This window comes from Carex rostrata, chromosome 33, assembly GCF_964058835.1.
Source record: "Carex rostrata chromosome 33, lpCarRost1.2, whole genome shotgun sequence".
Taxonomy (NCBI): domain Eukaryota; kingdom Viridiplantae; phylum Streptophyta; class Magnoliopsida; order Poales; family Cyperaceae; genus Carex; species Carex rostrata.
The window spans coordinates 4,737,298-4,751,501 of record NC_135950.1 but is presented as its reverse complement, the minus strand read 5'-3'; the positions used below and the strand labels follow the sequence as shown (position 1 = coordinate 4,751,501).

Here is a 14,204-nt window from a genome sequence, read left to right as displayed (position 1 = left end):
TCATTTGAAATCGATTTTATAAGTTTTAGAGTTAAGCCCACCAAAACTTTGGTGAGCTTAAGAGCACCCTAGTTCTACTATATATATATATATATATATATTTATATTTAACAGACATCACTTCAAATTAGAAAATTTTCCAAGTGTTCAAAAATTGAGACGTTACAGCAGCACATATATACAATATATGCAAGTATTTTGCATCCAAATGGTTTAAATAAAATTATTAATTATTTGCATGGCACCTGTACAGCATAAATGATTTTTCAATCATCCGTTTTTTAATTGTCGAGTACGTTGTGGAATTAATTACACCATCAATCATCCTTTTTATATGAGTGGCCATTTCTAAAATTAATACACATGAAATTAATCCATGCTTATGGAATCTAGCAGCAAAGATTTAACAAGACCCTTCATCCTTTGACCCGGGGCACCTATACCATCCCCACCATTATATAAGCAATGCGACATGCGTGCCAGATTGACACTTGCATTGATGAGCGGTCGAGGTAATGCATGGCGACCATGACCGAGAGAATCGTCATTAATTTTTGTCCATGTCTCCACAATGAGCTTTTCAATGGCCTTGCGCGCTTGTTGCTCGGTACACAATTGCTCTTGCATGTAGCATGCTATGGCCGATGGTGAATCACCTCGTTCTAACTCCGCCTGGAATTTAATTATATATGTAAATTAAGTGGCAAAAATAGGAGTATGGAATAGTATTATAACTTAAAATTAAAATAGGAGTATGAATTAATAACTGACATGATGAGTTGCACAGTCGTTGGTGAGGCGAAATATCATTGCGCATGATTGTACCAGTCTCGGATATTTTATTTGAAGATTCAGAGCTTGTGCTGTTGTTTTGTCCCCTAACACAATAAAAGCATGCGTCAGCAAGAGCGGCGCGGTCGATGAAACCCATCCATTCTCTAGGTACTCTTCAAATTTCGCTTTATAACCATTTTTGTACCATTTGGCCTCCGTTAAGAAGGAAACACATGCATCCTGCCACTGTAATAGTAAATGAACTTCTTTAACATTAATTTAACTGAACCTGATCTAAAGTTAATTTGAACTAGAAGAACTCACAGCTTTTATAAGGATAGGTGAAGCATCCCAGCCATGTTTTGCAAGAACATAAGAAGCTGTTTCCTTGGTTGTATTGAACATAACACCATATAGAGCTCTCATATATTCTGGTAGTCTTTCTGTTGCTTCAACCTCGTCCCACCTGGAAGTTCATTTAAATTTCTACATTAAACTGTAATCACAATATTGATCAACGGAAATCATATATAATATTTATACAGCACATATGTATAATGGGTCTCTCAAATATACCTCTGGATAACTTCAGTAAAAAGCAATAGCTCATCCAAGGTTCCATAAATATCATATACATCATCCAAAGTTACAATCAGAACTGCCAGTTTTGTAAGTACTTCTCTGCAATATGTGTTATGTGGTTCTGGTGCAATTCCAGTTGCATAGAAGAATGATTCAATTAAGCGATCTCTAGCAAAAGGCACCTTCTCCCTTAAACCCAGTTCTATCCACCATCTAACTCATAGAAGAATACAATAAATGAATAAATAAAATTAAACTCAGTTCATCAACCATACAAGCGGAATGGGTAGAGATTTATATATATAAATGCATTTATCAGAATATTATGTACCTTGTAAGCTTTGAAAGTTCTCCTTGATGCACAAGTTGCACTCTGTTGTACTCAAGCTTTGCAAATTTTGTTAGCACAGGATTAACATTCTGATTTCCTTGACATTGTTCTATGTACCACCTTGTGTCCAGTCTTGGAACCCTCCAATGCAATGGGACCTCTAGTGCATGCTCCATTTGCCCCTTCAGTTTTTGATCCATGCATGTTTTCTTGAGTTGATTTAGTTGTTTGGTCGAAAATACCCTTGGTTCGTCCGATAATTTCTCTCCCTCAAATGTGAGAAATGAGGCGCCATAGAGGGAAAGGAGAGCCTCTATGTCATTTTGTACGTTTCCATTCATAATAGTACTCAGAATGTCTGTCAGATAAAGAAAGCTTTGTAAGACTTTATTTTATTAATTAAAAAATGGCTTTTATTCAATAATATTATTGATTAGAACTCCGGAATAATTTTCATTGTACCCTTGGACAAGTGAGGATCTCAATTATAAGTACATATTATTAATAACATTTTTTAATAAAAAAGAAAATGGTATTAATGGCAACACATAATTAGAAGAATAGCATACCTTGAGAGACTTCATGACAATTCTCTCTCATGAGCCTAAAGAGAAGAGCCAAAGAAGCAAAATCATTATTCAATGTAGCTTTTGCATTATTAATTACCATTTCTTCAAGAACATGTTTTATTTCCTCCGAGAAATGATAAGCAACTCCGAGTCGCTGAAGCATGTCTACCAAGTTGAGCTTGGCAGGAAGCTGAGACTCCTTATATATCAACTGACTTCTGATGTTGCTCTTCATCTCCTTATAACACTTACTAATTTTTAGTGTTTCCTATAAAAAAAATTGTGTAAGATAGATCACTGAGATGAAAAATGCACTCGATATATTCCAATGTGATTTGAAATGCCTTAATGCATAAGATAAGTAATTATGAATTTAGACTTGGTATACGTAAGGTTGCACCACATAATGGAAAAAAATATATGCAAACTAATTAATTGTAATTAAAACTACAATTGATAAGACAGTTTTGTGAAGATCATACGTATTTCTTTTGTGGTGATGAAATGGAGTAGTAATCCCACGAGTTGGGTGCATAATTTGCAGTTCGTCTTTTCATTTTCATTGTTCTGTGGCACGGTACTGATGACACCAAGCACCCCTCCTTTGCCATCTCTCAATTGAAGATCTGCAGCTGATTAATTTCACTCTGATTTTGTTTTGATGTTTTTTTCGGTTCAATCATCCATCTATTTATAGGCAAGATTTTAGAGTGAGGCTATCGTTCTTTACAATGTGCGGATTGTTTTGTGCATTGGATTCATATTTCTATTATCAAAATTCAAATAGTCGATTCAAATTGCTTAACATTATTACCATATGAAAATATACTTGGAGATCAAATTTTATATTTTCTGGAAACTTTTTACTATATTTTGAGACAATTAGAAAAACACTTGACAATTAGAAACTTTTTACACGTGACCATGTGTCGTGTCGTGACCAAATCTTTCGCGTGACGTGTAGTGCCGTGCCAAATTTTTGCAAGATCGTCACGTCACATGAATAGTCACGACACGAGACACGTGAATTATAGCATGTGGCCTGCAGACGTGTCATGTCGTGCCATGATGGAACTGTGTTGTGCCGTGGTGTATCTGATCGTGCCGTAACTTTTTAGATCTATATTATCGCTACTCCCCTCTGATTCACCAAGTAAAAAAAATATTGCACTCTTGTCAATATTTTGTACCTACCTCTTACTAAAATTCTGAATCTGCCCTGAATATGATCTAATTATAAAAATATCTAAACGGGTACTCTCCATGGCATGTGGAAACAATGTGCGCCACATGTACAGTCACAACAAAATCAATAGTGCTGGGAAGCTACGTCACATGTAATCGGCCACAACAAAATCAATCTGATCTTGGCCGGTTGGCCCTCGGAGACAAAATAAGTGGGTCCCCGGCGACTTTACAAAGGGTTAGCATAGTTACAAATTTTCAAAACTGAGGCTATGGTATAGCATAGCGCATGTATATTGGTCCGTACAATGGATAAATACCTAATTCATTTTTAAAGTCCAAAAAAATCCTTCTAAAACGTTGTTTAAAATGATATCCATATGAAAAATTACTTGGAAGTTCAAATTATATATTTTTTTTCTAATTTGTTTACTATTTTTTAAATAGGTAGAAAATTACTTGATCTAAAGATTATAGACCATTCAAAAGTAGTGAATTTCTGCCTATCTAAAGCCAGTAAAAAGTAGTGAATTTCGATGGTGAAGGAACGTACACCCGTATTCTCCCGAATATGACATTAGAAACAAGAGAAAATTTTGACAGGGTTGCTCTATAGGAATCTGCTACTATCAAAACTTGGTGACACGTACCACTGCACGCCATATTTGTCCTTGAGAGTTAATTAAGACATTACACTTATTTCAATTAAAAACATGGAAAATGACCTAAAGTCAAAATAGCTGTTGTGTTCAGTACTTTCCCAAATAAATTAAACGAACATTATTTTAAACATGAGCAAATTAACTTTTGAGGTTGCTATTAAATCATTATCTTGCTTGTGGCCGGTGTCAATTTGGGAGAATACGACTGCTCTAAATTCATATATGTATCGAGAACTAGAAGTGGTCAATATATCAAAATTTCCAATAACCTAATGTACATATTCAAAGTTGCAACCCACTGGGCCTTAAAATTAAAGAAATAATAGCTCAGATTGATTTTGCTTCTGCATTTAATTTGTATGTTTATTGCGGTATATATTTGTTGTTCACATTATAGCTTGACTATGTTAGAATTAGGTTTGGTCATATTGTAATGGTATGATTAATTTCACAATTGTGGTTGAGCTACATGCTCTCACTGACCTTAATTGAAGAAAAAAAAAAAAAAAACTCAATTTCTATACAGAACAAAAGATGTACGGCTTGGTTTAATGTAAGCTAAGCGACATCTAGAACCCATGAAATAATCATGTGTACTTTGATAGTGGCCTGTATTCTCCCGAATATGACATTAGGAACAAGAGAAAATTTTGACAGGGGTTGCTTTATAAGAATCTCTCACTATCCAAAAATGTACACAATGACTATTACTGAGAGTATGCTGACAGATATTGCTATCTATTTCTGTCCACAAATATTGTTATTTCTGAGAAAATAATATTAGTGTAATTTATTTTGACAGAGACCACACACCAACTATTTTAACAGAAAATGTTTGGAAATGATTAATAAAATAAAACATTGCAAGTTAACGTTTCAGAAATTTAGGACTTGAGCCTAGAAGAAGATAGGCTTGGTACACTACAGCAGATCCATCTTTCTGCGACCGGAATTCCGGTCGCTGATAATGAAAGCGTCAGTCGCTGATAGTCGCACAGGTCGCTGAAACTCAATTCTGGTCGCTGATATACCGGTCGCTGTAAGCTTTGTCGCTGATGATCTCCCGCTGACGTCACCAGAATTCCAGTCGCTCATAATGTTTCTGTGACCAATTTTTTTTTGTCGCTGTTTTTTTGCTGACATCAAAAAAACAGGTATCTGCGACCAAACAAACGGTCACTGATACTTTAAAAAACGGTCGTTGATAGTTTTTTCCAGACGTCAGCAAAAAGGTATCTGCGACCAAAAAACCGATCTCTGATACTTAAAAACGGTCGCTGATAATTTTTTTCTGACGTCAGAAAAAAGATATCTGAGACCAAAAAATGGTCGCTGATACTTAAAACCGGTCGCTGAAAGTCTTTTGTCAGGTTTTTAGAATTTTGTTTATTATTTAAATTTGCACCATTTAATAATTGGTACGACACGTACCAACATACAACATAATACACATACAAGACATCGATACATGTATACACATAATACAACATAACATCAATACATACACATAATACAAGATATCGATACATACAAAACAGATATAAACATAAATATTAGAAAACTGTATACCATATCATCAAACATAAAATATGAAATGTCAAGTAACATAAACATAAATATCGAATAACATCAAGTAACAGATAATCTAAATGTCAAGTAACATCTAAACCAAGAATGTCAAAACAAACATCCGAACAATATACAAATACCTAATCATCTAAGCGGTACCATCGCCGCCGACATCTGAGAACTGCCCCTCATCATCATCACCGTCATCAGCGTCGTCATCATGCTCATCATCCTGAGGAGCGAGCGGTGAGGCCTGGTGCGAGCCCGAACCTCCCTGTGAAGTTGTAAGAAAATATTTGAGATAATTATGATTTAGTGTTTAGGGTTCACAATTAAAACATACTGAAATATCGAATTTCGTACCGAAGAAGCTCTGAACCGAGCCTCCCACCGAGCCTCCAACTGATCAAGTACCCGAGAAGATATCTTGTCGATATCTTCTTTTGTGAGTCGTTGCGGAGCTGGCGGCATAGAAGAATATGATTGTGACGAATGCGATTGAGCACTACTGGACGCACTGGAGCGAAACATGCGTCTCGTGCTGCCTGAAACATTAAAAGTAAGACAATTAGTATTATCTGACAAAACTAAAAATAAATTTAAAATTTCAAAGAATGTTTATTTTACCTAGAGCACCGAGACCATAATTATCTCCATGGACATTCTGATCATCAATGCCCATAGAGTACAAGAGGTCGTTGTCGTATGTGGGTCATTTGTCTTTGTCCGCCCCATACTTCTCCGTCATAGCTCTCTCATATTTTAGCTGCAAATTTTGTAAATTATGTACAACAGGAACGATGATATTTTATAAAACAATTCAAAAATATTATTACTTGTGCGTTTTTAGCCTTAACATTAACGTATTCTCCCTCATTCACCACACTTCTCCAATTTTTTCTCTTTGTATATGAGGCTATTTGATGAAAGAGTTGTGTGTTTTTGTCCCCTAACATCACCCATGCCCTTTTTGCCCTTTGGCTCCATTTTTCCTCCTGCAATTTCCATATTTGGTCATATCTATTTTCATGCAGATTTTTTATCAGCTTTTCAGTCATTGTTAGTCTTCTCCTTTCTTCTTGCGCTACTAATCAGGCTATGCAGTCTTTATATAGTCTAGTCTGGTAATTAATGTCCTCATTGTATTATTTCTTCCAAGTAGTAACTGCCTTTTTGAGGTTTGCTATTTTGATGCTCATCCCTTGTGGTGTTTTTGCTATTTTCTGCGCTGACCAATTTTCTTGTACCATTGCCTTCAATCAGAAATTCGAAGTTAGATAAAGCAAAACAGGAAATTAGTAGCTCACAAAAAGTAATTTAATTATACAGAAAATGAAAAGTTATATGGAACAGAGCAGAATTGGTGTTTTAAAGGATCTGGGGTGCACATTTTCAACATGTGGAATTTCGAAGTACATCTAGATTCTGTTTGTGGATGTGAAAACTTAGCTTGTTAATATGAATTTTACAAGCATGGTCATTGGTCAGACCCATTAATATTTTCTCGCAAAATTTAAAAATAGCTAAGTGCGCATACTACTAGAATTTTACTTTTTTTTCATGCGGAGCATTTGTTATTTCCAACCGGATGAAGGGTTCATGGAAATGAAATTGCATTTTCTTACACACTTAATTATTTTCAACGGTAATCCTATTTATTATATTTTATAGAAATAATAGCGCATGGAAATTCTTGCTGTCTGCACATGGAAATGCTTCCTATCCGCCCTTGGAAATAATATTGCATGACCCATGACCCACCTAATAGATCATTTATTATATTTTATTAGAAGATCATGGAAATAACTCGCCCCATGTCCATGGAAATAAGTGGTAAGTTGGAAATAATCGTTTTGTTTAATCTTTTTATATTATTTTATATTGAAGGTTAATGGGAATACTAGAGCACTATGCTCTTGAAAATATTTTATTAATTCAATTTATATTATTTTATAGTTAAACTTATTATTTCTATGAGATTACCGTTGGAAAAGTTACAGAAGCCTTTCTGTTTATTTGATATCTCCCTTTGTAACAACAATTCCACTCAGCCAGGAAACCTGAGGGGATACGAATTCTTTTGTGTGATGAGCGCGATAATTAAATTTTTTATTTCAAATTTCAATTACCCAGATTAATTTCGGATTTTTTTTTTTATGACAACGTTTGAAATTAATTTCACATGATATTAATTGTAGTTTTAATTACATATTATCAACACTCAATATATATCTGTGATAGCTACAGAGAACAGCACTGGTCATAGATAACGACAGATGCTTTCTGATTGTGTTATCATAATTAAGTTACATATTTTATTTGTCAAATTTGTTCATCCATCTTTTCATTGTCCCAGATAACGATAGATCGATGCTTTCTTCATCCATCTTTTCATTGAAAAAGAAAATTGATTTAATATGTCTCTATTTTCTTTACCCTTTCATCTAATTAATAGCACATGCGTTATATACAGGGCTGCAAACGAACCAAACCAAATCGAATTGGGCATAGTTCGAATTCGAATTCGAAATTATTTCAAACCGAACTCAGTTCGAAATTGAAATAGATTTCAAACCTAAAAGGCTAGTTCGAATTTGGTTCGGTATAATTCGAACTAGTTCGATTTGATTCGAAATTAGTTCGAAATTGAAAGCTTAAAGCTTAAAGGGAAATAAATCTGCTGCGATTTCATAAAAGATGAGTGATTTTAAAGCTTAAAGCTTCGAATTCATGGAAGAAGAGCGAGGAGGGAGGGGAGAAAGAGGTTTTCGGCCTTGCAACTTCAGGAGAAATAAATCTGCTGCGATTCCAAATCCCTCCCTTCATTTGTTTAAAGATTTGTACATAAAAGGTAACTCCTCTTTGAGATTTGTGCATTTTAAAATTTGAAGGGAGGGATTTGGAATCGCTGCAGATTTATTTCCTAACTTCAGGAAGGAGGGCCCCACGCATTGAATGCGCTCACAAGAAATTAGGCCACGATTCGCTGGTACGCATTGAATGCGCCAAGATTAGCTACAGCGTAAACGAATTGGGCCCACGAATTGAACTACAGCGTAAACGAATTGGGCCTGGTTCCGCACTACAGCGTAAACGAATCGAACTGGGCCAGATTCAAGAACCACACGAATCGAATTGGGCCTGGTTCGAATTCGAAATTGAATTAATTTCGAATCAAACTGGTTTGAATTAATTTCGAACCGAACTACTTTCGAATCGAATTTTTTTTGAACTTTTTCGAATCGAACTCGAATCGAATCACGAATCTCGAATTTTTTGTGCACCCCTAGTTATATATCATGATATTGACTTTTTTTTATGTAAAACCACATATTTTTGAAATATATTGAACCACAAATAGATAATACATATCTTTTAATCAAGTAAGATGCTCTAACATTATTCAGTACATCTTCATGATTTCATACATAAAATTAAGCAATTCATGTTTCATACATAACATTATTGTGGATTCATCCATATTCATTTATTAAACAAAAGAATGTGTGATTAAATAAAAAAAAATGAAGATAGGAAACTTGTTTGACTTCAATATATAATTTGATATAAGCTCTTTATTTTGAAAAAAAATTAACTGTGTATTTTTTTTATTATAGCAAATTATATATATATTGTATTCTACGGAAGTATAGTAAAAAGTTTGTTTTTGCTTGGTTTGTTAGCTAGGGGTGTCAACGGCTACGACACTAGAAACATTTTCATATCCGTATCCGTCATACGAATGGAAAAAATATTTATCCTTATCCGTAGGTTAACGAAAAAAAATTTATTTGTATTCATCATTTGATATACGGTATCGGTCCAGTAAACAGATAAAAAAGTGTCATTGACATCTCCATTTATATTTTCGATAAAAAATATAATGAATATATACAACTAATTTGTATTATGAAAATTTTTAGTAAAGTAAAAAACTTTATTGTATCATGTATAATATACATACAAATACATATCTATATATTCTTTATAAAATTATCTTATAGAATAACAGGTAAGAAATGATCACGTACCCTTACCCATTACGATAACGGAAAAAAAAAATCTCTAACCTTAATAAGCTAACGGAATAAAAATTAATTAAATTTGTACAGAAGCTCAATGAACTTCGGTATACACAATTAATGGGAGAGAAACAGTTTGGGATACTTCGAAAATGAAACTGATTAAAAATTCAAAATTATCTTGCCGATTTTTTTATTTATATCCAAAATATAAATTAAATTTTAAAAAATAACCGAACCGGCTGTGGAATTTGAAATCTACCCAAACCGGTTAACCGTTAACCGGACCAAATTTCCGGTTAACGGTTAACCGGACCCTTTAAAAGAGTCCGGTTAACCGTTAACCGGAAATTTGGTTTGGGTCCGGTTAATGGTTAACCGGATTCGTTGGTTCGGTTAACCGTTAACCGAACCCGATTTTTTTTTTTTTTTTTTTACTTTTTTTACCTTTTTTTAAAACAGAAAATTTTAAAAAAAATTATTTTTCTATTGAAAATATACATGAAAATTCGTATTTAGATTTATCAAATTTCCACCAAAAAATTTGTAAATCAAATATGAAATTTAAAATTATAGAAAAATACACATACACATATACATATACATATACATATTATTTTAAATTTCATATATAATTTAAATTTTTCTATAATTTTAAATTTCATTTTTGATTTACAAATTTTTTTGGTGTAAATTTGATAAATCTAAATAAGAATTTTCATGTATATTTTCAATAGAAAAATAAAAAAATTTAAAATTTTCTGTTTTAAAAAAAAGTAAAAAAAGTAAAAAAAAAAAAAAAAAAATCGGGTTCGGTTAACAGTTAACCGAACCAACGAATCCGGTTAACCATTAACCGGACCCAAACCAAATTTCCGGTTAACAGTTAACCGGACTCTTTTAAAGGGTCCGGTTAACCGTTAACCGGAAATTTGGTCCGGTTAACCGTTAACCGGAAATTTGGTCCGGTTAACCGTTAACCGGTTTGGGTAGATTTCAAATTCCACAGCCAGTTCGGTTATTTTTTTAAATTTAATTTATTTTTTGGATATAAATAAAAAAATCGGATTATCTTGAATATGCCATGAAATTCCACGCAACAATATTTATTTTTGCTAAGCCTTTAGAGACAACTGGGATTTTTTATCTTATACTAAAAAAATTTAGGTATACAATAATGTGCTGCCAATTAAAGAAAGACAAAAAGGCATTTTCATAAATTTCTATCACATCTGCATCAGTCAAACAAAAAAATGTGTGGATATCTAGACCCCCACTTGGCTGATTTTTTTTTTAATATCCATCAAAAAAATAAAAAAATACACAAATAACCATATTTTTTGGGTATTTTTATAACTACCCAAAGCACCCAAACTTTGGGCAGTCAGAAAGGGAACTGAACCGTCCAGCGTCTGGGCGGTCGAGATTAATTTATTTTAATTTTTTTTTTGGAAAATTCTCACAATGAAAACACTAAACTAATTTTTTGATAAAACACTAAACTAAATACTCAAAATGATATGTTTTTTTTTTATATCATATCCTAGATATGAATATCAAAAATGCTAAACTAAATTTCAAAATGAAAATACTAAACTAAAATTTTGATTAAAAAAAACTAAATTAAATTATCAAAATGATGTGTTTTTATTAAAACATACTTTAGAACTTAATATCAAAAATGCAAAACTAAATTTCAAAATAAAAATATTTGAACTAAAAAATAAAAATTTATCAAAAAAAAAAAATCTGAATTTGAGACTTCATACAATGACAGAGTAGGCCTCTATTATAGTTAATTTTGTTCCTATTCTATTTTCATTGACCTTACCAAATAGATAAAGAACTGCATTCTTACTTGTATTCACTACTCTTTGCTGGACAATATGGAAGCATCGTAATGAGATCATTTTTAAGAAACTTAACCCTAAAACAGTTAAAAAAATACAATATTAATTACTTATTGTTTCTTTGACGACATACTGGACAGAGAGTAAAAGAGCACGGCATAATGAGGAAGAAGCTCATAATTGGATCCCACCACAGAGGGTATATAATTAATGTGATACTTGTAGATTCATACCCTGGCACACATCTGGAGATAGCTATTGGTTTACAAATTAAGGACCAACAAATGGCTAAGATATACAAACGGGAGGAAGACTTTTGAGTTATAAAATAGTAGTTATTACCTTTATACCTAGTGGAAGTTTAGACTGATTTGAAAATAATTTTAGTTGATGCCTATGTTAGATATAGATTCAGTATTGTTCGTTGTTTTTTTTTTCTGATGATGAGAGATCATAGTAGATCTTTCTTATGACACTACTAGTAACTTTTATGTTTCAGTAAAATTAAACTGGGCCTAGGCCTTTTTTAAAAAAAAATTATCCGTATAAATAGAGAAGAGGATGGGCTTTTAGGCCCAGCCCAAAATTATTAATTCATGAACCCGGAAATAGGATAACAATATCTATGGCCGCTTATTATGGGCTTTCTTCAAACGAAACGGACCTTGTGTTTAGGGGTGATTAATGAGCGAGCATGAGCGAGTTAGGGTATGCTCATGCTCGCTCATTAAGTAAATGAGCGAGTTGTTAATGAGCGAGTTTAAATGAGCGGATAAATGAGCGAGTTGTAAATGAGCGAGCTTTTAATGAGCGAGTTATGAGCGGCTCACGAGTTATGACTTATGACTCATAACAAAATTATATAGTGTGCCCACGCATAACAAAACTTGTTAAAAGTCATCATAAAAAAATCCAACAAATTGTCATAATTCATTTAATTGAGCGAGTTGTTATGACTATTACTTGTTTTGGGCTTTAGGCGGAGGTTTTGGTTCTGCCGATTTACAAAAAAAAAAAAATGAATATAAAACTATGAATATTAGTATATTATACACGATTAAATGTTACATTGTGCTCACTATATTACACATGATCAAATATGAAACTATGCTTACTATCTATCAATCTTAATGAGGCAAGGTTGATGTTACACAGAATTACATAGGAATAAATGTGGCAAGAATTAGATGTGGCAAATGCTTAATGAGCGAGTTATGAGCGATTTGGGTCATGCTCATGCTCGCTCATTAAGTAAATGAGCGAGTTGTTAATGAGCGAGTTTAAATGAGCGGATAAATGAGCGAGTTTAGGCGAGCTTTTAATGAGCGAGTTATGAGCGGCTCACGAGTTATGAGCGATTTACTCACCCCTACTTGTGTTAGCGCTTAAGTTTGTTAGAAATAACATAGATATTTTCTATTTTAATTTAGTTCTGTTTTAAATTGTTTGGGGTATTTAATCTTCTCGATTCCTAAAAATAAACAATCTGCTGCCTTAATAAATCTTTTATTGTGCAGAAGAGAGCTTATTGGAATGTAGTGAACACAACACACACATAACAACATTATAGTATTTCTTAAATTGTGAAAAACATATCGTCGTATATTCAAATCGTATTCCATATATATATGTGCACCATAGCTTATCCCTAACGGGAAATTCATGTGTGGCAGGAGATCATTTTCTTCTTTATATTGTTCATTTTTTAATGAATAATTGTAGTGTATATATATCCATTGATTTATTGAAAAACTAATTGTAGTGTATATTTTCTTGATAAAAAATACTATCAACTCAATGTGCTTGATTCTGTCATGCTACACCGGGTTATTGGCAATGCTAATTGCGAATTTTTATCGCACCATAGCACTTGTGCAATTTTATTACAAGTGAAAAAGATGATTTAGATAATCTAGTTAACATAAGCTTGTAACCAAAATTCCAAAGACATGCTTTATAGCATTGGATTGAAATTTTTGCATCTATGATGTTGAACAAGTTTCAATATACTTTAAAAAAAGAAGTTCTAATTCAATGAATTAATTAATGGTCTTGTATTTGTGTCGGTTGTGTGGAGGTGCCAGGAAACTCCCGGATGGGCATTGTCTGAACATACCCCAGCTAATATGCAGGCGGCACTGTCTAAGTCGGACTGTAACCCAGGGAATACATCCCATCTCCCTCTGTGCCATAATTCGTGGAGAGATTGAACCCCAGCGGATCCTCCTCCTCATCCTACAAATTTACAAATTAGTTATGTAATATTTTATTTTAAAAAATTACAGTGGTATATTTTAATAAAAAATCATACCTGGCCGTCCTGAGTAGGCATGACCTGCTCTGCGGCTCACTGGTGCAATGTCTCGGTACCTCTATCGAATGTCTGACTCTCGATAATCATAGTTGTATATTTTTTGGGGGTCCACATCCCCTAGAAGCGGCCCATGGGATCCGCAGCCGCTAGATGCGGCCCCCAAGAAAGGGGTCCGCTTCTCCTAGATGCGGCCGTGTCATTTTTAAAATTACCCAGAATCAGTGGTTTTTTTTTTCTTTTTTTTTAGAAATGGTCGTATATTTAAAAATCTGGGCACTTTGAGATTCCCAAGTTAATTATAAATTCCAACATATATATTTCACCTTCATTTCTCATACTTAATAAC

The 14,204-nt window shown here is 33.4% G+C and overlaps 2 protein-coding genes across 2 annotated transcripts; both read right to left on the bottom strand.

Annotated features, from left to right (window-relative positions):
* Positions 1 to 296: 296 nt before the first annotated feature.
* LOC144548503 (alpha-terpineol synthase, chloroplastic-like) lies at positions 297 to 2,943 on the bottom strand. Its single transcript, XM_078297189.1, has 7 exons — positions 2,739 to 2,943; positions 2,257 to 2,524; positions 1,688 to 2,045; positions 1,351 to 1,569; positions 1,099 to 1,240; positions 772 to 1,020; positions 297 to 672 (listed from the first exon to the last, which is right to left on the bottom strand). Exons 1-7 carry the CDS (start codon positions 2,865 to 2,867, stop codon positions 370 to 372), a joined length of 1,668 nt encoding a protein of 555 aa, XP_078153315.1. The 5' UTR covers positions 2,868 to 2,943; the 3' UTR covers positions 297 to 369.
* A 2,661-nt stretch (positions 2,944 to 5,604) lies between these two features.
* LOC144548507 (uncharacterized) lies at positions 5,605 to 6,409 on the bottom strand. Its single transcript, XM_078297197.1, has 3 exons — positions 6,300 to 6,409; positions 6,036 to 6,217; positions 5,605 to 5,946 (listed from the first exon to the last, which is right to left on the bottom strand). Exons 1-3 carry the CDS (start codon positions 6,352 to 6,354, stop codon positions 5,821 to 5,823), a joined length of 363 nt encoding a protein of 120 aa, XP_078153323.1. The 5' UTR covers positions 6,355 to 6,409; the 3' UTR covers positions 5,605 to 5,820.
* Positions 6,410 to 14,204: the final 7,795 nt, after the last annotated feature.